The sequence below is a fragment of the Alexandromys fortis genome, unplaced genomic scaffold (assembly GCF_014885135.2).
Source record: "Alexandromys fortis isolate MF-2015 unplaced genomic scaffold, M_Fortis_MF-2015_v1.1 scaffold_81, whole genome shotgun sequence".
Classification (NCBI taxonomy): Eukaryota; Metazoa; Chordata; class Mammalia; order Rodentia; family Cricetidae; genus Alexandromys; species Alexandromys fortis.
In genome coordinates this window covers 4,152,548-4,173,692 of record NW_026067960.1, presented here as the reverse complement: position 1 = coordinate 4,173,692, position 21,145 = coordinate 4,152,548, and the positions used below count along the sequence as shown (strand labels likewise).

Genomic DNA, 21,145 nt, shown 5'->3' with positions numbered 1-21,145 from the left:
GCTTTTCGGCCCTAAGCCAGTGGGCTGCACAGAGCTGGCGGCACAGAGCTGGTGGCCAGTCATTTGCCTGAAGAACAAATAAACAAGTCAGGCATGGTGGCACAGTTAGTTACTCAGGAGTCTGAGGCAGGAGGACTGCAAATTCAATGCCAGCCAGGACAACTTAGACCATGTCTCAATCAATCAATCAATCAATCAATCATCAATCAGATAGGTACGGATGTGGCTCAGGTATCACACCTGCCTAGCATGGAAAAGGCTCTAGAATCAACCCCAGGCATCTGACAAAGGGAAAGGAGCCAGAGCTGATGTGGTGGGGGGACTCCCTCAGCTTGGTAGTGAGGAACACATCACTCTTGGCAGAAAGAGTGCCCCCACCTCCACTCAGCACCACCTCGACCCTGCCCCATTCCCTCTGGGCAGAATGTCCCACCTTGACAGCTACCCCTGCCTCTCACAGACAAATTCTCAGCACATTTAGAGACACCCGGGTCAGCCAATAAAAAGCACAGACATCCAGGTAACTGTGACCTTCGGCCGAGACTCACACTTTAGTGTAGGTACATCCCAGATACTTTGTGAGATTATATTCGTCCGCACATGCTTTACCTGAAATACAGACTTAATCGCCTGTCCTAGATTTTCTCCAGCAGCCCTCACACCCAAAGGCGGGTGGTGCAGTCAATGCTCCTTTTGGAGAAGTTTGTCTGCCTTAGCCAGGGGCCTGTCCATAGCAAGCCATCAGTCTGTGGGCCTATGAAAAGGACTCGAATGACAGCAGTTTCCCCTCTCCCTGAGGGGTGCCCAGAGGATTCAAGGGGTAATAATTGTCGTGCCCCTAACCCCAATCCCTACCCACCCCCTCTCAAGACTCTGAACTCCTTCCTCCCCCATTATGATCTGGCCACATTCTGGTGCCATGGGCTGCTCCATTTTGCAGAGGAGGAAACCACAGTCGGAGAGTTGAAGGGACTCAACGGAGGTCACACAGCCATGTCCTCTCAATCTTTGAGCATCTGTTCCAACAATTAGACACCACGAAGCCAACCAGACTCAAGTGATGGGTCAACGCGGTAGGGTCACACTGCAGCGCCCAGTAAATGGTGGCCAAAGCTGTCACCACAGAGGGAACGAGGGGAGGCGAGCGCAGTGGAAAGTCTGGTTGCTTTTCCATTCATTGAATTAACTGGTTGTTTTTACCCACTGTCATTCAGCCTCCACGTGTGACTGGAGAGCTGGCTCAGTGGTTTGCAGCGTGCAGCGCTCCTCTAGAAGATCTGAGCTCGGTTTCCAGCACCCACCAAACAGCTTACAGCAATTCCAGCTGCAGAAGATCCCATGTGTTCTTCTGGACGCACCAGGTACCCCCATACACTTGGCAGGTACATATAAGAGACCAGTGAGATGACTCAGTGGGTAAAGGAACTGGATGCCAAGTCTGAGGACCTGGGTTCAATTCCTGGGACCCACATGGAAGGATAATCAACTTCCGCAAATTATCCTCTGACCTCCTCATGTCACACACACACGTAAGTAAAAATCAAATTTAAATTTAATTCTTATTTCTGATACAACCAATGGTCAAGACATTTCCCATGGATGGACAAGCCGATCCCCTCCAAGAAGATGTCTGCACAACAGGAGCTACTGCTGAAATCCTTTGCCAAGGTCCTAAGCTTCGGACCTTGAATTACTGAGGGAGTTTGTTGTTTGTTGATTGAATTACTGAGGGAGGGTGTAGTCAGCAGTCTGACTGACCTTACAAAGAACACCTTTTGCTCATATAAAAGGTAGCCTGCCATGGCTGATATTCCATAACACCCCCCCACACACACACACACATAACTTGTAGAAACTTTTATGCAAAGGAATTCAAATCTTTAAATCTTTCCAATTTATAAAAATTTTATGTAACACCTTTTGTGTTTGAAAAACACCCCCCCACACACCTTCTTAGAACTGGCCGATCCCTCTTCTTTTCTTTGCCAAGATTCTTTAAAAACTATTCAGTATCGAAAGACTACAAGGTTGGACCTCACCTGTGTTAGAATAAGAAGCAAGTGAACACCCTGTCCCAGTCTGGGTCACGGCCCAACGTTTTTTGTGGGAAAAAAAATTGTCTTGGGAGTTACTTTCATTTTGTTCTTGGTGCAACTGGGACTTACTCAGTTCGGATAGCTGAAGTGAGCAGGCCCAGGGTGGCCTCACTACCCAGTCCACCTTCTCAGTACCCTCCCAGACAAGATTCATGAGAACTTTCCCTTCAGTTTGCAGGGGTCAGATTTCAGCCAGACCTTCCCATGCCAGAGACCTGCTGGGGAAATCACTGGTGCTGGGGCAGTGGTGAGGCCTTGGCCCCTGCCCAGAAATGATGGTACCTGTAAGACTGAGTTGTAGCTAGAGCAATCCTCCCAGATGACCTGGGTTTGGTTCCCAGCACTCACATGGTGGCTCACAACCATCTGTAACTCCAGTTCCATGGGATCAATCAGTCCACCGCGGGTTGCAGTGCATAGTGTATATAGATAAACAAAAATTCATACATATATAAGTACCAAGATTGAGCTACTCTTTCAAACAAATGGGCTGGAGCATCTTGGAATCTCCCTGGGGCAGGATGGGGCTCCAGGGTGAATCCTCCAGGAAAGTCCCTAAAGGTAGGGAGGGGAACCCACTTCCTGTGCTGCTCTGCAAACTCTAGACTATTCTCTCAGCTCCACCTTCTCCTCCTCCATCCAGTCTATTAAAAATAAAATAACAACTCATAAAAGCTTCCCCCTACCCCAAGACAAAGGCCCATGGCCTGCAGAAAGGCACCTGTCCTGGTACCCCTCACCTCCAGCTTGGGCAGAAGTCAGGTTCCAACTTCCTGCACCCTCCTCAACCTGAGCTTCGCTGACCACTTTCCCCGGCTGTAAAACGGACCCTAATCAAATATTTTGCCTCCCCAAGTTGCTACAGTGTGACGTTACTCTCTGGCACACAGTAGGTGCACCATAGAGCTGGTGTAAGTTAGGAAGGGGTCAAAGAGACACACTTCACTTTTGAGGCTGGAGTTGCGCTAGGGATGGGAGGCCTCTTACGTAATAGTTTAATATCTTTGTAGCTGGAGCATGGGTTCCCGTAGCTCTCGAGTAATTAATTAAGACTTAATGAACAAAAAGCACACTCCCGTGACCCCCTTTTACACTCTGAACCTAGCCAGCCGGTGGGGGCAAGCTTGGGGCAGCAGATAGAGGGTGTGTAACTCTTGGGTGCCCCATGACAGTGACACCCCCCCCCGCTCTCCCCCCCCTCCTTGTCCTGGGCACTAATTTACAAGAGCATTGCCTGAGGGCGCAATCCGGGGCGTCTACAGGAGCCCCAGTCTATCCCAAACCCTGTTAAAGTGCCAGGGCGCGGGGAAGGGGGGTAGAGGGGTGGTGGGAGGGGTCTGGAGCCTCGTGTGGCTGCAGAATCTCCTGAGAAATCTGACTACGGGTGGTCTTTATCCCGGGGCTCATTAGGCTCTTGTTTCCATGCATTGAACCCCGCAAGGGTTCAGTTCTTGGGAGCCTCCCAAAATCCTAGGTGGTGGACCCAGGGACAGGAGTTGGGCGGGATGAGAATACTTTAACTTCTTGAGTCTTGCTTTGGGTTGCGGCCGCCGCAGGCCTGGGAACCCCCGGGGACCTGACCGGGGGTGATTCCCGAGGGCGCCGGGTCTACGTGGGCACGGGGCTCGGGCCCTTTAAGAGCCCGCCCCGTGCGCGGCGGGCCCGCCCCCCGGGCCGAGGAGGGTGCGGGGGCCGTCGGCGGGGATTGGCGCAGCGCGCGCCCCCTCCGCGGCCCCCGCGCGGTGGGAACCGGCAGCCCCGTCTAGCGCTGACGTCAGACCGTCTGCCTGCCTCCGACCGCGGGCGCGCGGCGCAACCCGATCTCCTTGGACTTGAATGAGGAGCGGGCGGCGGCGCTCGGCTGCGGATCGGCCGGCGCGCAGGCTGAGCCCGGCGGCTCCGCGCCCCGGCCGCCCGCCCGTGCCCCGCACGCCGCCCGCGGCCACGGCCCGCCGCCCCGGGATTCCCGCTCGGCGGCCGGGGGACCCAGCTCGCCCCGGGGACCTCGGCGGCGCCCCGAGCCCGCGCCGCGCCGGGCGCTGTATGCGGGGCCCGAGCCCCGTGCGCCGGCCGGAGCCGCCCCCGCGCCCCGCGCCTCGCGCCCCGCGCCGCCCGTGACCACTTGATGGGGGTCAACGGCACCGCCGCCGCCGCCGCCGCCGCCGGGCAGCCCAATGTCTCCTGCGCGTGCAACTGCCAGCGCTCTTTGTTCCCCAGCATGGAGATCAGTGAGTGAGCCCTTTCCCCCCCGGGACAGCCTCGTGGGATCCCCGGCCCGGGACGTCGCGATCGCTTGGGGTCTCGGGAGCCGCGCGCCTGCTTCACCCAGGCTCCCCGGCTGCGTCCGCCGCGCCCGGGGCGCGCCCTCCCGAAGGCTCGCGGCAGCTGGCGGCCGGCCTGGCTTTGTCCCGCGGCGCTGCGAGCCTGGCACGGTCCCCGCCGCGCGCGCCCCGCCCGGTCCGACTCGGACCCGGGGCTCGGCGGGGACGCCGCGCCGCGCGGGAGGGCCAGGCGGGCCGTGCCGGGGAAGTTTCCGTTCCGTTTTCCCCAGGGGCCGAGGCGATGGAGCAATTAGGCTCTTTATCAACTTTGGGCGGGGGGAGCGGGCGGGGGAAACACTGTCTGGCCCGGGAGGTGTCTGGGGTTCCTGGCGTGTGTCTGGAGTGGCCGTGGTGATGTGTCCCGGGTTTCCGTGCGTCTGTGGAGTGCGCTGGTCTGTCTGTCTGAGTCTCGGCGAGTCTCTGAATGTCTGTGGATTTGAGTCGCGATCTGTGCCCGTGTGTGAGTCTGAGTGCTCCTGTATCACTGGGTGTCTGATTTGGTGTGCGCGTATGGCGGGGGTCAGTATGGTCCGACTCCAGCCAAATCTGCGGACCGTCTGTGTCCAGGTGTCTGAATCCAAGACTTGGAGCTGGTGCGTCTAGCCCACCGCGTATCCCCAGTGTGTCATTGTGAATGTCTGTCCCGGACTCCTATAAATAGCCTGTCTGGACTGCTTGGCTTACTCTGGCTGGGATGGTGGTTACAAATGAGTCAAAGTTTTGGGGCTGTTTGTGTTGGGATCTTCTTCGAGATGGTAGACCCAGGGTGGTGAGTGCCTTGCTTGAGCCTCTGGCCGTTGTCAACATCCTGAACCACCAGAAGTTGAGATTAGGAAGCATCTACTTCCTTCTGTGACCCACCCAGGTGGCTGTTGAGTTGGTTAAGGAATTGAGGCTTCACCCGCTGCCATCTGCCTTCTAATCTGCACTCTTCCCCTAACTCGCTTTTTTGGGGGGGCACCTTTTGTCTCTCTCTTTAGTTTCCCCCGTCTTACCCCAAAGCATTTCAGGCAAAAGGGCACCCAGCCTTTCCCTAACCCAGACATCCTTCCTCTAGCGGAGCCCAGGGGCAACTGCTACAGAACAGGGCAGTCTTTAGGTGACTCATGAGCTGGTTTCACAGGCAGCTGCTACAGTTTGTGCACCCCCACCCCAACCCCCAGAATGTACAGTAAAGCACAAGGGGTAAAAATAACCTACGACCAGCCCCACCTGGGCAGGGGAAGCAGGCTTGGGTCCTCATGCCACCCCTGACTCACCGTCTCCCAGTCTGGAATCGAAAGCTCTGGTCTCTCTGTACCCGACTTCTCCCCAGCAGCCTTGTGCTGCCCCAAGCCTGGAGGTGTCAAGAGAACCTGCCAAGAGCCAGTGTATGCGGTCTTCTTTTGGCGTCAAACCCTATTGCTTCCCAGGAGCCCGTGGGATCTCGGGAGGTTCATGAAATTCACCAGGATATTATTAAAAATAAGTCCACACATGTCTGGTAAGAGGCTGACCGAAGCTCCGGGGATTTGTCTTCCCACAGAAGTGAGGGACCCACTTTAGGAGACACCACATTCCGAAGTCTAGGCACAGTAGGACACTGTGATCTTTTCTGTGTTCCTAGATTTTGAAAAACCAACAAAGCACATCATTCTTAATCTCATCCCTTCATTGAATCAATCGTAGTGTGAGCAGAATGCTGTCTAGCCTGACAACTCATGTTCAGTCCCTGGAACCCACATGCTGAAAGGCAAGAATGGACTTATAATTGTCCCAAATAATGTCTTGGTTGAGACCAAGATGGCTTGAAACTCTTGGTGATACCCCGTGTTCTCCCCCACCTATAGGGTTAATGTCTGGAAATCCCCCACCATCCACCCGGGTTGGTTCAGGACTGTCCCCACATTGGGTCCGCACAGTCTACTTCTTACTAAAAGAGAGAGTAAAAGAGGGAGGGGCTCACTTTAGTAAAAGTCTGGTTTGAGGAAGCCCTAAGGCCTGGTGTTTCCTGGAAGCTCTTGCTGGGCAGGAACAGGAAGGCTGTCTTCCCTAGCAGGATGGAAGTTCGCTCTTGCAAGGACACTCGTCCAGAAGAGACTTTGAAGCCTTCCTGGGTCTCAGTTTCCTCATTGGAAGTGCACCCTACCTCTGAAGCCTAAGCTACAGCCTTTGATCCCTGTTCTCCAGCAGAGGCTTTGGTGCTGGGGCTTCTCCCCAGCCCCCTTGCTGGTCTATTCTCCTGTGTGCTCTTCAGGCCTCCTGTGTTTCAGACTCGGGAGGGGCTGAGTGAGCTTGGAGTCCTTGTGTTTCAGGTAGAGAGATGAGGGAAACCAAGGTAGGACGCCTGACTTAAGGGCCACCCCCAATCCATCCCTGTCCTTGATCGGAGTCATTTTTCTTGGACCCCCGTGTGTTGCTCCCTGAATTTGGTGGCAGAGGAGACCCACCTCAACAGTTCTTCGGGAACCAACCTGAGCCCACAGCTTTGAGAAACCAACTCCTTGCCCCGCGTACACATTTTTCTCTGCACTTTCCGCCTCTTTCCAGAGCTACCGTGTCTCAGAGTGGAAGCCCTGACTTTGAACTCCTGCTTTCCCTGTGACTTGCAGAGCAGATCAGTGTACTCCAAGAGTACTTCCTGGACTGACCGGGTGCGGGGGTCCCCCAGTCCTGGCTGTTTGGCTTTCATTTTAGCAGGGCCCTGGGTCCTATGCAGGAGCAGCTCAGTTGTTAATACTGTCTGGTCCTTAAGCCACCCATCCCTTCCTTCCCCAGCCCTAATTCAAACCATTTCAGGGCTGGAAAGATAGCTCAGTGGTTAAAGTGATTTCCAGGGCACACCTAAGGTTGGTGACACACACTTGTAACCCCCATGCTGGAGAGGTGGAGGCCTGAGTGTTTGCTGGACAGCCAGTCTAGCACAGTAGTCCAGGCCAGTGAGTCACCCTGTCTCAAAACATAAGGTGGGGGTCTGCAATATGGCTCAGCAGGTAAGGGCAACTGCTGCCAAGACAGATGATCTGAGTTCAAGCCCAGGACTCCAGAGATATATGTGCACTTACACACCCACACACACAAGCCTGTACACACATATGCACGGGCACGCTCACATTTGAAATAAATACATAAATGTCTGAAAACATTTTTTAAGTGAGGTGAACAGCGCTTGAGGCCCAACACTGGGCGTTATTGTCTGGCCTCCGCAGGCATGCGCCCCTTTACGTAAATGCTCTCACATAAACACGTACCCACCTCCATCCCCTACCCACACACCATCCTGAACCCTTAGCCACTCAGATCATCTAGTTGTCCCTCTTTTGGCTTGTCTGGTGCACACCATTTGTGTTTAACACTGTTTGAATCGGGGTGTCTCAGCCTCTAGACTGGACCAGATAACTTGGCTGAGAGAGAAATGACTGGCCCGTGCAGGTGGCCTCTACCCACCAGATGCCAGTACCCCTCTCTCTCCTAGTTCTGACACACGGCCTCCAGCCATCTGCAGATGCCCTGCTGGGAACCACTTCTGGCTTCAGCAGAGACACTTGGGTGCTGGAGAGGGACCTTCCGGAAATCAGCCATTTGTCCTTGAAGTTGACACCTGCCCCTCCACTCATCCCGCTCGGCTTTTGGGGGCGCTCATTGTGTATATACCACAGGGGAAGGAGATGGCTTAAGCCTGTGTTTGGTGAAGGGTTTGGCTCCATGGCAGGAGGGTGTTTCTGGGTTCAGGGTGAATGGTGCACACGGTCCAGCAACTGCTTCCCTCGTGGGCTTCTGCGCCGGGACTTCTAACCCACAGATTTCCTGCTGTCTGGGTTGTAGGTCATTAGGCAGCCAGGGAGCAGCGTGTTGTGACTGTGGTTGGAGCAGACGGGCCAGACTAGTGTCTTGTGAAGGTGCAGAATAACCATTCGTACACTGCTGGGGATGATCTCACACGTGGGCACGGGCTTGCAGGCCGCTCCTGCCCCTTGCTGCCTTCCCTCCCAGTTAGGGGGACAGCAAGGAAGTCCCCTCGCCCAACAGGTTGCATTTTTTTGCTATCCTTGTAAAGAAGAGAGCAAGGTGGGGTTACGGGGGGGGGGGGATTAAATCCAAAAAGAGAGGTTGACAGCAGCCAGGGGCTTCGGGACAGGGAAGAGACTGGCAAAAGCTGACTCGGTGGCCCAGGCAACTGATTATTTAAAAGTAAGGAAATAATGTCAAAGCAGACTGCCGTGTGGTGTGGCCTTCTCTCTTGGGGTGCCGCCGTCCACAGGCAGGCCCCGGAGGCTGAGTCCCTCCCCCCAACATCAGCTTCTTCGACGATGCCCAAGCTGAGAGCAGGGCGTCAAAGCCTCCAGTTTGCTTTCTGAAAGTCATACATAACACAGACACGGCCCACGCGCTTGTAGAGCTGCGTGTCTGCACGTCTGCTCTCTGTGAGTCCCAGGGAACCCTGAAGAAGCTACCGGGGTGCCCCCCATGCCTGGATGGTGCTTTCAGAGGCCAGTGTGACAGGGTTGAGAGCAGTCACCGTCAGCCTGCTGTGCACTCCCTCGGGCCACTGTGGGTTGGAAGTGTGGTTCAGTGGTAAGAGCACTGGTCTGCTGTGTGAGAGGCTATGGGTTCCATCTCCAGCACTACGAAACAAATGCATAATTAACTGGAAGGCTTCCCCTTCCTCTAAGCCCACCAGTACCGCATGCACGTGTCCATGTGGACTAGACCTTTCGTTTACAGAGGGCCTGGGTGGCGAAATGTTGGTGTCAAACTCCTAGGTAGATTGAGGGGTTGATTCTTTTCTGCGCTGAGGGTGGAACCCACGACCTTGCTAGACAAACAAACCACAGCCTCTGCTGCTCCTGGGTTCTAATGCCGGCAGCTTTTATTTTATTTCTTCTCTCACCCCCCCCCCAGACATAGTCTACCATTGAGTGACCTCCTGCAGAGTGGCCAAGGATCAGAGGGACAGGAAGCCCAGCTGTTGCGTGCTGCCTTGCCTTCTGTCGTGTGCCCCAACACAATGTGTCACCACCACCCCTCTGCACTGGAATGGGGCAAGGATCTGGAGGTCCTTGTCTGGCACGGTGGCCTCTTCTGAGGTAGGGGTGGTGGTGGGCTCCGATTAGCTGTGACTGTTTTGCCCTGTCCTCTGATGGTCACAACCTGGCACTCTGCCTGATTCGAAAGCTTCTGCCAAGGGCAGGTTTCCCCATCCCCAGACCAGCTGGGAATGTTGGAATCCGCAGGCCCACCTGGGATGCTGACCTTGAATGTGGGTAATTGAATATTGCTGTCACTATCCTGTCTTTGCCAGGCCCACCGCAGAGCTGGCGGGAACCCCAGCATGCCTGCCCTGGTGCAGGAGGCCCAGACAGTGTCTCAGGACTTGCCAGCAGGGGTCTCCTAATCCCGGGGCAGAGGCAGTGGGAAGGCATAAACTTGAGCCGTGAAATCAACGCTGCCCTGTGACATCCAGATACCCACTGGGTCCAGTTCATAAGACTGGTGTCTAGGGTAGGTAAGAGACCCACAGTTTGGGAAGTTAGGGTCCGCGCTTAGCTTCAGTTACAAAGGCCTGCTCTTCAGTGTGAGGAATAGGGCCTCTGTTCTAGTTCTCCCTGCCTTCTTCCCAAAGTGGGCTGCGCCCCTCCAGGAAGCCATGGCAACCCAGAGCGCTGACAGTCTCATCTCCCCATCCGATGATGCCACAAAGCCAAACCCTGACACCTTGAGTGGGGGTGGGGTGGGGGTCTTGCCAGGGTCTTGTCAGTCACTGGCAGAAGCCACTCTCACCAGGCTGGGGAAAATTCCCAGGGCGGCTTGGCTCATAGCATGGCTCCAGCACCATGGGCGGAGGTGGGGGGTGGTGGAACCTGCAAAAGTTTGGGGCATCAGCTCTCTGGGAGCTGCAGAATGGCTTCCCTCTGTTCCCAGGGTGACTGGTAGATGTTTACTTCCTTTCGCTGGTTGGATCTGGGAGAGATTTTTGTGTGCCAGGTACTAGTGACGAATTTTTCCCTCCCTCGGTCTTACAAACAACCCCGTGAGAGAGCTATTGTTACCACCAATCTACAGGTAGAAAAACGGGATCTGAGATCTGAGAGGAGAACCTGAGCATTTGTCCCAGGTCACACAGCCGGGATCTGATGCTCAGCTGAGCCTCCAAACCAGGTCCCAGATACTCGCTACACGTATTCCGCCTCCCACACCACACTCAGTGCTCTTCGCAAGATTTCCCGTTGTAGGGGTTCGTTAGCCGTAAGATTGCAGGCCCCTGTTGTATTGTGTGTTGGTCAGTCAGCTGCCACTGTAAGCTGCTAGGGCCATTTCCCTTGGCCAGGCCTCAGGTCCCTGGAAATGAGTTTGCCCCTTGGGCTGTGTGGGGAGCTAAAAGTCTTTGCTGGGACACCAGCGCCAGCCAGCGTGTTACCGCTGAGTTTGACACAGGACTGACGGATGTCCCCAGAGAGCACAGAACGCCTTCTGGCATTTAATAGCATTTGCCCCACGCTTGTGCCCTGTGTCATTCAGGTGTTGTGACAGTTGGGAACGGCACAACAGCTGCAGAATATTCCATAGACTATCCCGGGGGGAAGGCATGAGCCGGATCCAGGGCCGAGGAAATTGGGAAAGTCCTCACTGGGCTCCAGGTCCCCTCTCTTTGAACCTTCACACCTGACCTGGTGGTCACTTGATGTCTGTACAGTAGTCTTTTGGTGTCTGTGTTGCCAGTCACCAATCTCAGAGAGGCTGTGGCCTGTGTCTCTTGGTTGTCGTGCTCCCCCAGCCTGATGGGTGCCTCAGGAGCATTGGTTAGGCCGGGAAGTGGGCAGGGTAGGAGGAGGTGCAGGTGACAGTCTTGGAATGGCAGATGCTGGGGTCTGTTCATGATACCCATCACCCCAAATAGACACTGATTCCTACTGTGGCCAGGAGAGCCTGTGTTGGCCCCTGAAGTTTCTAGGAGCTGCAGCGTTCATTCCTGCCTGTTTGAATAAGCAGGCTTCCAAAATATTCCAGGCAGATCAGGATGTGGTCAAGGCACCGGCGTTGAAGAACTTTAGTTCTGAGGCAAACACAAGAGAGATCCTTCCTGTGTCTCCACTTAGCCCTCTGTAAGACGGAGCGAGGTGTGATGCCCACTTTGTGCTCCCCAGCACAGATTATCCCTAACGCTCGGAAGTTCCTAGTCTTTGGGGCAGGAAGCTGTACCTTCCTCCTACCCACCGACTCAGAGATTTCAGAGCCGATTCAAGGTGCAGAAAATCAGCAGGCGAGCCTCTCCACCACAACCCAGATGTGTCCTCACCTGGGCTTAACCAGCCCCGTTGCTGCAGTCCTACTAAGGTTCCAGAACGACAAAACTGCAATACCATCTCCTGCAGGAAGATGCCGGGAGAGGACCTGGAGAGCTGCTGACCTGCTAGGCCCGGAAGGGTGGAGTTGGTTCCTGCATAGCATGGCTGGACTTAAGTTTTGGAGCTGGGTCTGGCGGCTTACCCCTTTAATCCCAGGACTCAGGAGACAGAGGCCATTGGATCCCTGAGAGTTTGAGGGAAGTTTTGGGTTGTTGGGACTTACTCAAGGGGTTAGATGGTGATCCCAAACACTAACATTGAGCTACATTCCCCAGCCCTTTAAAAAAAGGAATTGTTTTTGAGACAGTATCTCACTGAGTTGCCCAAGGCAGCCTTGTAGCCTTAGCCCCCTTAGTCCTGTCCCATCAGCCTTTGCGTTCTCATAGGTTCTCTGTTTCTCACAAAGGCAGGAACAGGACTCTTTATTTCCTCTGTCACTGGAGGAGCTGTCAGTCAGCATCTGACCCTCTTCCTCCCCTCGATAGTAGCACTGGATTCCCCGGGGATGGACAGGTGCAGCCCAGATCTGGAGAGTCACGTGTCTGGGGTTTGGAGAAACTGCTACATCTTGCCCGTCCCTAAAACATATACTCGTGGTGGCAGTAGGCCATACTTAGCCCCAGCTGAGCAGGTAGGACTCTGATCAATACTGGTACAGAGCCGGCCTACAGGCAGATAACCAGCGGGAGGGAGAGCGTGTGGGTTTGTGCTGGCCACCAGTTTTCCCACGGCTGACAGGAGCATGAGGGCAGTGTTCTGTAAAGGGACATGTGAGGGTCTGCCTGTGGCCGCTGTCTCCTCTCCTGCTACCAATAGTTTCTCATTTATCGGGGCTGCAAGAGTTCTGATGGTCCCTAAAGGATCCAGGAGCTAAGGTGTTCATCGTTGGCTTTGAGAGTTCACTGTAGAAGTGACGACCCAGACACGGGTTTGTGTGGGCGTCTAGGTTCAACGCTGTACAGACGCACAGGTGTGGAAATCCAAGGACACACGTGGGGAAGTCTGTTCTCACCTCACACCCTGTGGTCCCGAGGGGTTGAACTCAGGGCATTAAGGCTTGGTGGCAAGCAGCACCTTAACCAGCTGAGCCGTCTGACTGGCGCTCACAGTGGCGTTCCTTCCTGTCTGTAACATAGTCCCAAACACATTATAGTGGATATATGTAAAAATTCCCCACGGGGGGGGGGGTTGGTCTATGAAATCCTTTGCTTCGGCTTGAATTGCCTTAAGCTTTGGGCGGTTAAAGCCAGTTTCCAGGCTGTCCTAGGCAGAAGAGTAGTGGAAAGCCACATCTGGTTTTTTTGTTGTTGTTGTTAGCAAATTTGGGCAAGACAACCTGTCCTTCCCAAGAGGTCTTCCAGTCCCAGTGGTCCTGGCTTACCTGGTCACCCCCTCCACCAAGACTAGGCTCCAGGAGGGGCACCCTGGGCCCACTTGCTTCCGGTCCCTCAAAGCACCATCCGGGCCACCGTGTCCCACAGGACCGAGCTCTCCTGCAGTCTCCAGCCCTCTTGCCTTGCCGTGTGTAGCTCCTGCTGCTGGACGAGCTGCCTGGTTCCTGTGCTGAGCAATTAGAGAAGCCATCCGTTAGGCGAGAAGTGAGAGCTCGGTGGGTGAGTAGCCGTGGGGACTCTGCCTGGGAGCAGGAGACAGGTGGGTGGTACAATAATTCTCTCAAATCAGGCCCCCCACCAGGGGACCGAAAGTCCACAGACTGCGAAAGCTTTTTGGTGTGGTTCCAACCCCAGCCCGTGAGTTGACTCTTGGGAGACCCCTTTTCTAATTTAGGACAGGCTCCACAATAGGAAGCGAACCTTTGATCTAAGCCTCCTGTGGGTGGTGGCTGAGATGGCCTGTTAGGGTTTGGTGGCTGCATGCTTAGCCTTCCAACCAAAGAAGAGCAGGCAGTCTCTGAGTTTTTCCAGTATGTCTGGACTTGCTCAGACTCTGTATCGGTGCTCTTCCACACTCTAGGTGGCTGTCTGCTCACCTACAGAACTCAAGGTCAGATGGTGAAAAGGGAGGGGGCTCCCTAAACCTGGAAGCCCCCAGGAATGCGCTCGTGCGCTCCCATTTTGCAAGTCCCCGGCTCCCTGGTTGGTGAGCTTCGTCTGGTCATGGCTCTAATTGCCTTTCCACAAACAATTTAGCCGGTAATAATTCTGTGAACCTATGAATCAACTTTGCGCAAACACCCTGAGTAATTTCTTTGTTCTTTTCTTTCTACTTTGTAATTGGTGTCTGCAAAAGCCAAAGGTTTGGTCTTGTGGAAGGCGTGATTCATTTATTGGTGTCTGCGCCTCCTCCTTATCGTTCAGTCACTTGGGAGTGCAGTCACGGTGAGCCACTGGTGATTCACGCCGGGCCAAGCTCAGTGGCCCTGGGGTCACAGCCATAGGAGGGAGCTGTTTCTCTAATCTATTTATGGGATTAGGAGGATATGAGGGGTGTCGGAACCGGGCTTTGAACATGGTCGTTGTCTTTGCAAGGACGGTGGAGACCCACTAAATGTGCTCTTGAGTGAGTCTGGCGCCCAGTGCAGTCTGTGGAAGAAGTCACTACCCTGCCTGTCCCGTTTCTCTAATGATAATTATTAGATGTCTACTGTGGCCGGTCCTCGCACAGCTGTCAGGCATGTGAACTTGCTTGCCACGCGATTGCTGCCTAATTTTACTAGTTGCTTTGGGCTCTAGATTAAAATGGTCACTTTGGTCCCATCTAGGAGATAATTAGAGCTGTTTGCCACGTGGCCCAGAGGTGTAATTATACAGCCAGCTTCCCATGGCCCTGAATCGAGGCTCCAAGTAATAAGTTCGGATCCAAGAGTTGATAATTACCTGCGTATTTCTCTCCCTATGTGATTTCTTTCCTGGCTGATTTCCTCTCCTGAATTCTGATGATTTCCTGCTGGGTCGCCCACTCGGTTACAGTTACAGTACGCATTCCTGGCTCCGGTATTCTCAGGTTTGCAGCTCTCAGCCCAGGCCAGGCACAGAGCATGTCAGCAGGGTCTGTTCTGTTCTTGGCCTGGTAGTGCGAGACTTGCTGGTGACTTTATTGGTCTGCTTTGTGACTCTTTCAAAGTATAGATCGGGACTGTCTAGTACCTGCCATTCGATTAAGTACTCCACTTGCTGCTCCTGGCAGACATTGCTAATCAATCATAGCATCCTCTCACTGGGCTGAGATCCTTACACCAGTGGTTGTCCTGGTGTGCTCTCGAGTGTTTTTGAGCAGTGATGTCACTGACCGTCTAGGATGCACAGCCGTGGAGGCCGCAGAGTCCTGGCAGGGCGAGGGATTGCTCCCTCTAGAAGCCACCACGACCCTTCGACCGGCCCCTCCTTGTCACTGCTGTTGCTTAACAACTTGCAGGCTGTGTTTTGCCGAATCCCTCCCTGCAGGTGGCATACCCTACTTTCAGCTCTCTGGTCCTCCAGACCCCTGCTGTACGTGAGAGACCTGGAGTAAGATCCCACTGAGTGCAACAATCGCCTGATAACACTTTGTTTGCCTTTCTTGAAAGCCGGCGTCCCACGTCAGAGTCCGCACAGAGGCTTCTGTTTCATCTTGCCTGCTTCTTGCACAGATGTCGAGTTCTACCCTTTACAGTCTAGAGAGACGCTTGAGGGCTTTGCTCTGGAATAGATTCAGATGCTGGGGGTGGAGGGGGGCTTCAGAAATAAGAGCGAGAAAGGGGAGACCCTGGAAGACGTTGTCAGGATTCAGGAAACAACCCTGGCTTCTCACAGCCCTGTCTGCTTGGAGGTTGATCTAGGCGCTCCCCCCACGGCGAGCGGTGGCTTTTTAAACCCTAGCCGTGGCAGATGCTCTCAGCACTTGGCACGCCCCACCTCATTAATCCTCATGGCAGCCCCAGTGCACACGAGGAGGAGGAGCCAAGTCACTTGCCAGGGATCACTCAGCACAGAGTTGCAAGGCAGATTTGAACCTGGGCTGAGGGTTCCCGAAGCTGGGCTTGGCTTGCCCCGGCAGAGCCAAGGTTTTAGAGCCACCTGTCGTGGTGTCAGGGGTGTGGTTGATTTGAGGCCTCTCTGTCCCTTTACCCTCTCAGCCTTTTCCAGCTGGGTCTGTGTGTGACCCTTTTGGCTGGCTGGGAAAGCTCCCCGCCCCCCTCCCTTCCGCCGCACCCTTCCCTTGGAAGGGTCCCTGAGCCAGCGGGCAGTGATCCCTGTGGCTGGGAGCAGGAGAGAACAGGAACTGTCCAGTGTTGGGTTGTAACTGGAGGACGGGTCACTGTGACCCACAGGGTGCTAGGGACAAAGCGGAGGGGAGCAGCAGGCAGGGTACTAGCAAGTCCATCCTGAAAGTTCAGAGCTGCGGCAGAAGCATGACCCGAGTCCACCCGAGTCCGTGCTTTCCCCCTCTCCCATACTCCTCCCCGCAACACACAACACACTTAGTTCCCTTCCCTCTCAGTGTGAAGGCTCTAGCCTCCTCTGCCAGGTTTTTGTCTCTCTCAAGGTCCCAAGCCCACCTTCCTCTGCACCTGTCCTCAGAGGCCTGTGGGTCCCACAGCGCTACACTGGTCAACTCTCACTCAGCCTCGTGACTTTGAGACCATGATGTTGCAGTATGGGTGACCCAGGGAGTAGCCACTTTGGACGGGGCCGAAGGGCTGCAAGGGCCAGCCTGGGCCCTAGGGAATGAGCTCAGTAGAATTCCTGATGAGAGATACTTTGCAGCCTGCCTCTGAGCCCCATGCCCGAGGCCAAGGCCTTCATCTCCACATTAACCCCGGGGGACTCACAAGGCAGAGCCTTGTAGTCACGGTGGATTTGGCGCCTCTGGGACTGTGGGACTCCGAAAGCCACTAGCAGCAGCCTGGAGCACCTCTGCCTGCGCCCGCCTCACCTGGCCTGCATACCTCTGCGGGGAGTGAGGATGTGGGTGACCCCAGACAGGTGTGAGTCATGTCTTAAGGAAGCGGTTACTCAGAGGTAGTGAACTCAGAAACTGCTGTGCTCCCAGACAGCCTAGACCACAGGATGGAGCTAGCTATCCTGTGGGGGTTGGGCTGGGGCGTGGCCGTCCAAGGAACTCCGGAGAAGCGATTCTGACAGACTAAGATCCACCTTAGCAAAAGGCGGTATCACCGTGGCGTGGCTCTCGGATCTCAGCTCATCACCTGTGGAATGGATGTGAAGGTCATTTGTCCCACCATCTGCAGGGCTGTGCAGACAGCGTGTAGCTTGTCCCCGATGGATGCGAGGTGCAATGTCACATGCTACCCTTTGGGACCCCTACATCCATTTTACAAATGGGGAGAAGGGCAGGAGGCTGCTGATTGGCTGGGCTGGCTCCAGAAACTTTCAGGTATCCGCCCTACCGAGAAAGTCCCCAGAGGCCTCCAGAGACAGGATAGCCTGGTCCCCTGGAGATTTTTTTCCAGACATGTTGTCTACTCTTAACAGGCCCATGCTCGGGGTTCTGCTTGTTAGGTGTGGGCAAGGAAACACGGCCCACACAGTGCTGGCTTGGTGAGGCTCCGTGTTTAAGGAAAACTAAAGAGTAAAAAGGAGTTGGATAGCTGGGCGTGAAGCTCAGTTGGTAGAGCACTGGGGAAAAGAATCTAATTATGGGCAGGGACTGTAGCTAGTCTCGCATGCTTGAAGCCCTGGGAAAACTGGGCGTGGCATAGGGTGCACCTCACATCCTAGCACAGGAGAGGCAGAAGGATTGATCAGGAGTTCAAAGTCGTCCTCTGCTACATAGGGGATTTGAGGCCAGCTTGGGCTACGTGAGACCCTGTCTCAAAGCAAAGCAAAACAACCAAGTAAACCCAAATTGGTTTTTTTTCCAGTTGGGAAATATTAAGCAATTTTAATTCCTTTTGTAGGATATTTGGAAATGGCAAACATTGGGAAGGCTGTGAGTGACATATGGGAGTCGTGTCCAGGATGCCAAGCCCCCCTCCTAAAAGAAGCCCCCACATGAAGCCTAACACATGGGAGGCAGAGGCAGACAGGTCTCTGGTTCAAGGCCAATTGGGGCTACATAGGTAGACCCCCTCTGAAAACACCACACTTGGAGAAGCAGAGCTCCTCCTAGAAAGGAACCTTTGCTATTTGACCTTCTCTGGTCAGGTCACCCAGCTTTGTGAAAGTCAGGGTCACCAGGTCAGATCCCTGGGGAATGGCTGTGGTTGGCATCTGTGCACCATGAAGGGGAGGGAGTTTAGTGGCCCAGGCCAGAGCCCTACACAGGGCAGGGGGCTGGACCCGTGCAGATGTGGATGGTGTGGTACTTCCCTCACCTGCAGAGGGACAGCACAGGTAATTCCTACAGGTGCTTGGGGGTCACTTTAGTCTCAGGATACAACAGCAGGCTTTCACTGTACCCATAGGATCCAGGGACTCCACCATGTGGTCTTACTGTAACATCCCCAGAAATAGGGCTGTGTAAGGTCCTCTCTCTGGAGTAGGAAAAAAAAAATCTCACGTCCACTGTGCTAGGGTCTGAGTGGCAAGTGTGACTGGCTGGCTAGCCTCCTTGAGCAAGGGGGGCCCATTGGGAAGAAGTAAAGCAGAGGTCTGCCTGGTCCCACTCTTCCGCCCCCCCCCCCTTTCTGTAGGGACGGCATGACAGGTTCAGCCAGCCTAGACTTTTTCCCAGCCAGGCCTCAAATCCTGCACTCCAGTCCAGACCCAGGAGAGCACCCAGGCAGACAACAGGCACCCCAGCCCTTGCGGGATAAGGAGGGAGTTCCCGCACTTCTCCGCCTCCCTGCTCATCCTGCACTGGCCTCCTACCTGACTACCTGTCTAGGAATTTTTATTGCAGCCCACGGGGGCACTGAGGCTGGCTGACTGGAATGCCAACACGCCTGGATCTGGCAGACGTGGGGCCGACTTCGGATAGGCAGATGTTGGCTAAGGGCCCCTGGCTTGCTCCCAGGCCCAGTGTGTGTGTGTGTGGGGGCATCCTGGGGGTGCTGCTCAGGGCATGTCTGGGGGTTGTGGTGCTGCTTTGTGCTTTGATTTTTGTCTCGTGAATTCTGATTGCAGTTCCGTTTAACGACTTACAGGAAGATGGTGATCTTGGAGCCTGTGCTGCTGAATACCTGGCCACCATAAGCTTTGAAATCCAACAGCAGCAGTTAGGAAGCCCTTGCGTTCCTGAGACACAACTGAGCATCATGTATTCAGGGGTGCCCTCCTACCAGGGAGGACACTGACGCTCGGGAGGTTCTTAGGTTATACCTTGTGCCTGGTAGGTGGCAGGGTCCCCATGGGCCGGCCCTAGCACCCTCTCGTATTTGCAAGAGTGTGTTACGTACTTGGTCAGTGGACTCTCCCAGTTTGAATTGATGTCAGCTGTCAGTGTTGGTCCAGAACCTGCTGCTTGACAGAGGCTTTGAGCCAGGGTTCCAGAACAGGCCTTGTGTGGTCTGGTCCCTTTGAAGGGACGCCGGTGCTATCTGAAGGGGGCCAGGTGCAGGGGTCCCAGGCACTGGTGAGTTAATGAGAACCTGCTGCTCTCAAGAGCCAGGTACCCTCTGCTGAAGTCCTTGTCAGGCGTGGGCGGGCATGCCCACCAAGCCCCTGGGGAGCAATTGAGACCTAAGATAGGGGCACACCATTGGGCTTGAGTCTGTCCCCTCCCAAAGAGAATGTCCTTCAGAATCAGCATCCTTGTCTCTAAAATGGGACAGTTCTCCTCAGAGACCTATGAGGGTTAGATGAAGGGCATGTGTCAGAAATGAGTCTGGTTGTTTTGTTTTGTTTTTAAGCTGTAGATTGGATTGAAGGAGAAATGGAGAATGTTTGAGGGGTGTCTAACTTCAGTGGGAAAAGTTAGAAAATTCCTACGGGAGATGCTAGAAAGGGTTCAAAGGCGTGAGTAGGAGTTCTTCCTAGGGAGAAGCAGGCTTCATGAGGTTGGAGGCCCAGTCATGTCAGGATTTTTTTGTCCCCATTTGTTCGCAATTATATGAGGTGGGTGATGCTGGCACCCAAGCTGTAGGCTTAGTGAGGTGTCTCTGAGCCTCCATGACATTAAGCTTCAAGTGCCACTGTGTGCTTGAATTGTGTTTCAGCTACTGAACACCTACTGTGCGCTAGGACCTCAGGTTCTGTGAGTGCACACAGTGCCAGGAAGCCAACGAGGAGACCTGTGAGTGTGCACCCCAACTCTCAGGATCCTGCAGGGAGGGCGGGGCCCTCGGTCTGTCTCTTTGTAGATGCCTCCCACTTACCATGGGTGTCAAGCCAGAGTCTCGGTCTTGACGTGTGCCGCTATTTGGGAAGCGCGATAGAGAGATGGGCAGCACTCCGAAGCCATGGCTTCAGTGCCCTTCTCTTAGGTTACAGGTTCTAGGGAGGAGCCACAGAGCTGCAGGCTCACTCCACAGGCAGTGAGGCCAGAGTTAGCTGGTGTCTCGGTCACGAATGAGCCTCAAAGCCAGATTTGCAGCCCGTCTCTGAGTGTGTCCTAGGATAGGGCAGAGCAGTGGGCTCCCCAGTTGCACATACACCTGATGCTCAGTTGGCTCCAGGTGTCCATGAAAATGGAAAATATTTGAAAATGTGTGTGCTGTTACATGAGTACTAACTGGTCTTAATAATAGAAACCCAGAGCCAGATATCGGGGTCAGTGCTGAAAGATCAGAGAGACAAAGGAGCAAGCCACAGCCGGCTCTTTCCTTGCTAACTCCTCAGCCTAAAAAGGGCCGAGTTCCTGTCTCCTCCAGCCTTATATTCCTCTCTCTGCCCAGCCTTATCACTTCCTGTCTGTCTGTACAGACCTCCAGATCTCTATGGTTAACTCGTGGCTAGCTCCACCCTCTGATCTTCAGGCAAGCTTTATTTGTTACCACTCAAACAGAATATTACCACAATTGGTGTCTGTGTAAGACTCTTTGTCATTGTTCCCTGAACAGACAGCAGCCCTCACTGCCTTGGGTTATATCCCTGCTGGGTGTAGAGCTCGGGTTCCCTGGATCTTAGTGTGTGCTCTACTCCCGACCCCCTCAAACCCTTCTCCCTCCTGAAATGCATGTCAAATCACCTAGAAGGGGATTGAAAAAAAGAACCCAAAGCATTGTGCTGTGAACATGGGCACAGTGTGCCCAAGTGACCGTTCAAAAGACAGACTCCAGACAGAGCTGGCTAGTGTGTCTCTCCCTCCCTAGTGACAATAGCCTGATTCTTCCTGCTGCCGGGAAGACAACAGAGTGCTCCTTCTTTAACTCCAAATTCAAAGAATTTGGTGAACGATAAGGACAAAAGTCAAAGTGTCCCTGTCTTTGTCAAGTGGAGCTGGGACTGTTCTGATATTCTCAGGTGTGGCTGCCCTGGGGCTGAGGGAGGGCATGCCCTGGGGATCGGGGAACTAGGGAGGAGCCATGAGAGTGAGGGACGGCGGGGTGTGTGCTGTCCTT

The 21,145-nt window shown here is 54.5% G+C and overlaps 1 protein-coding gene across 1 annotated transcript in view; it reads left to right on the top strand.

Moving 5' to 3' along the window:
• Positions 1–4,015: 4,015 nt before the first annotated feature.
• The window catches only part of Pmepa1 (prostate transmembrane protein, androgen induced 1), a 51,248-nt gene continuing 34,118 nt past the window's right edge, over positions 4,016–21,145 (top strand). The window contains exon 1 of the mRNA XM_050152945.1: positions 4,016–4,324. Within this exon, the coding sequence (XP_050008902.1) occupies positions 4,222–4,324 (103 nt within the window). The 5' untranslated portion in view covers positions 4,016–4,221. The remainder of the gene's footprint in view (positions 4,325–21,145) is intronic.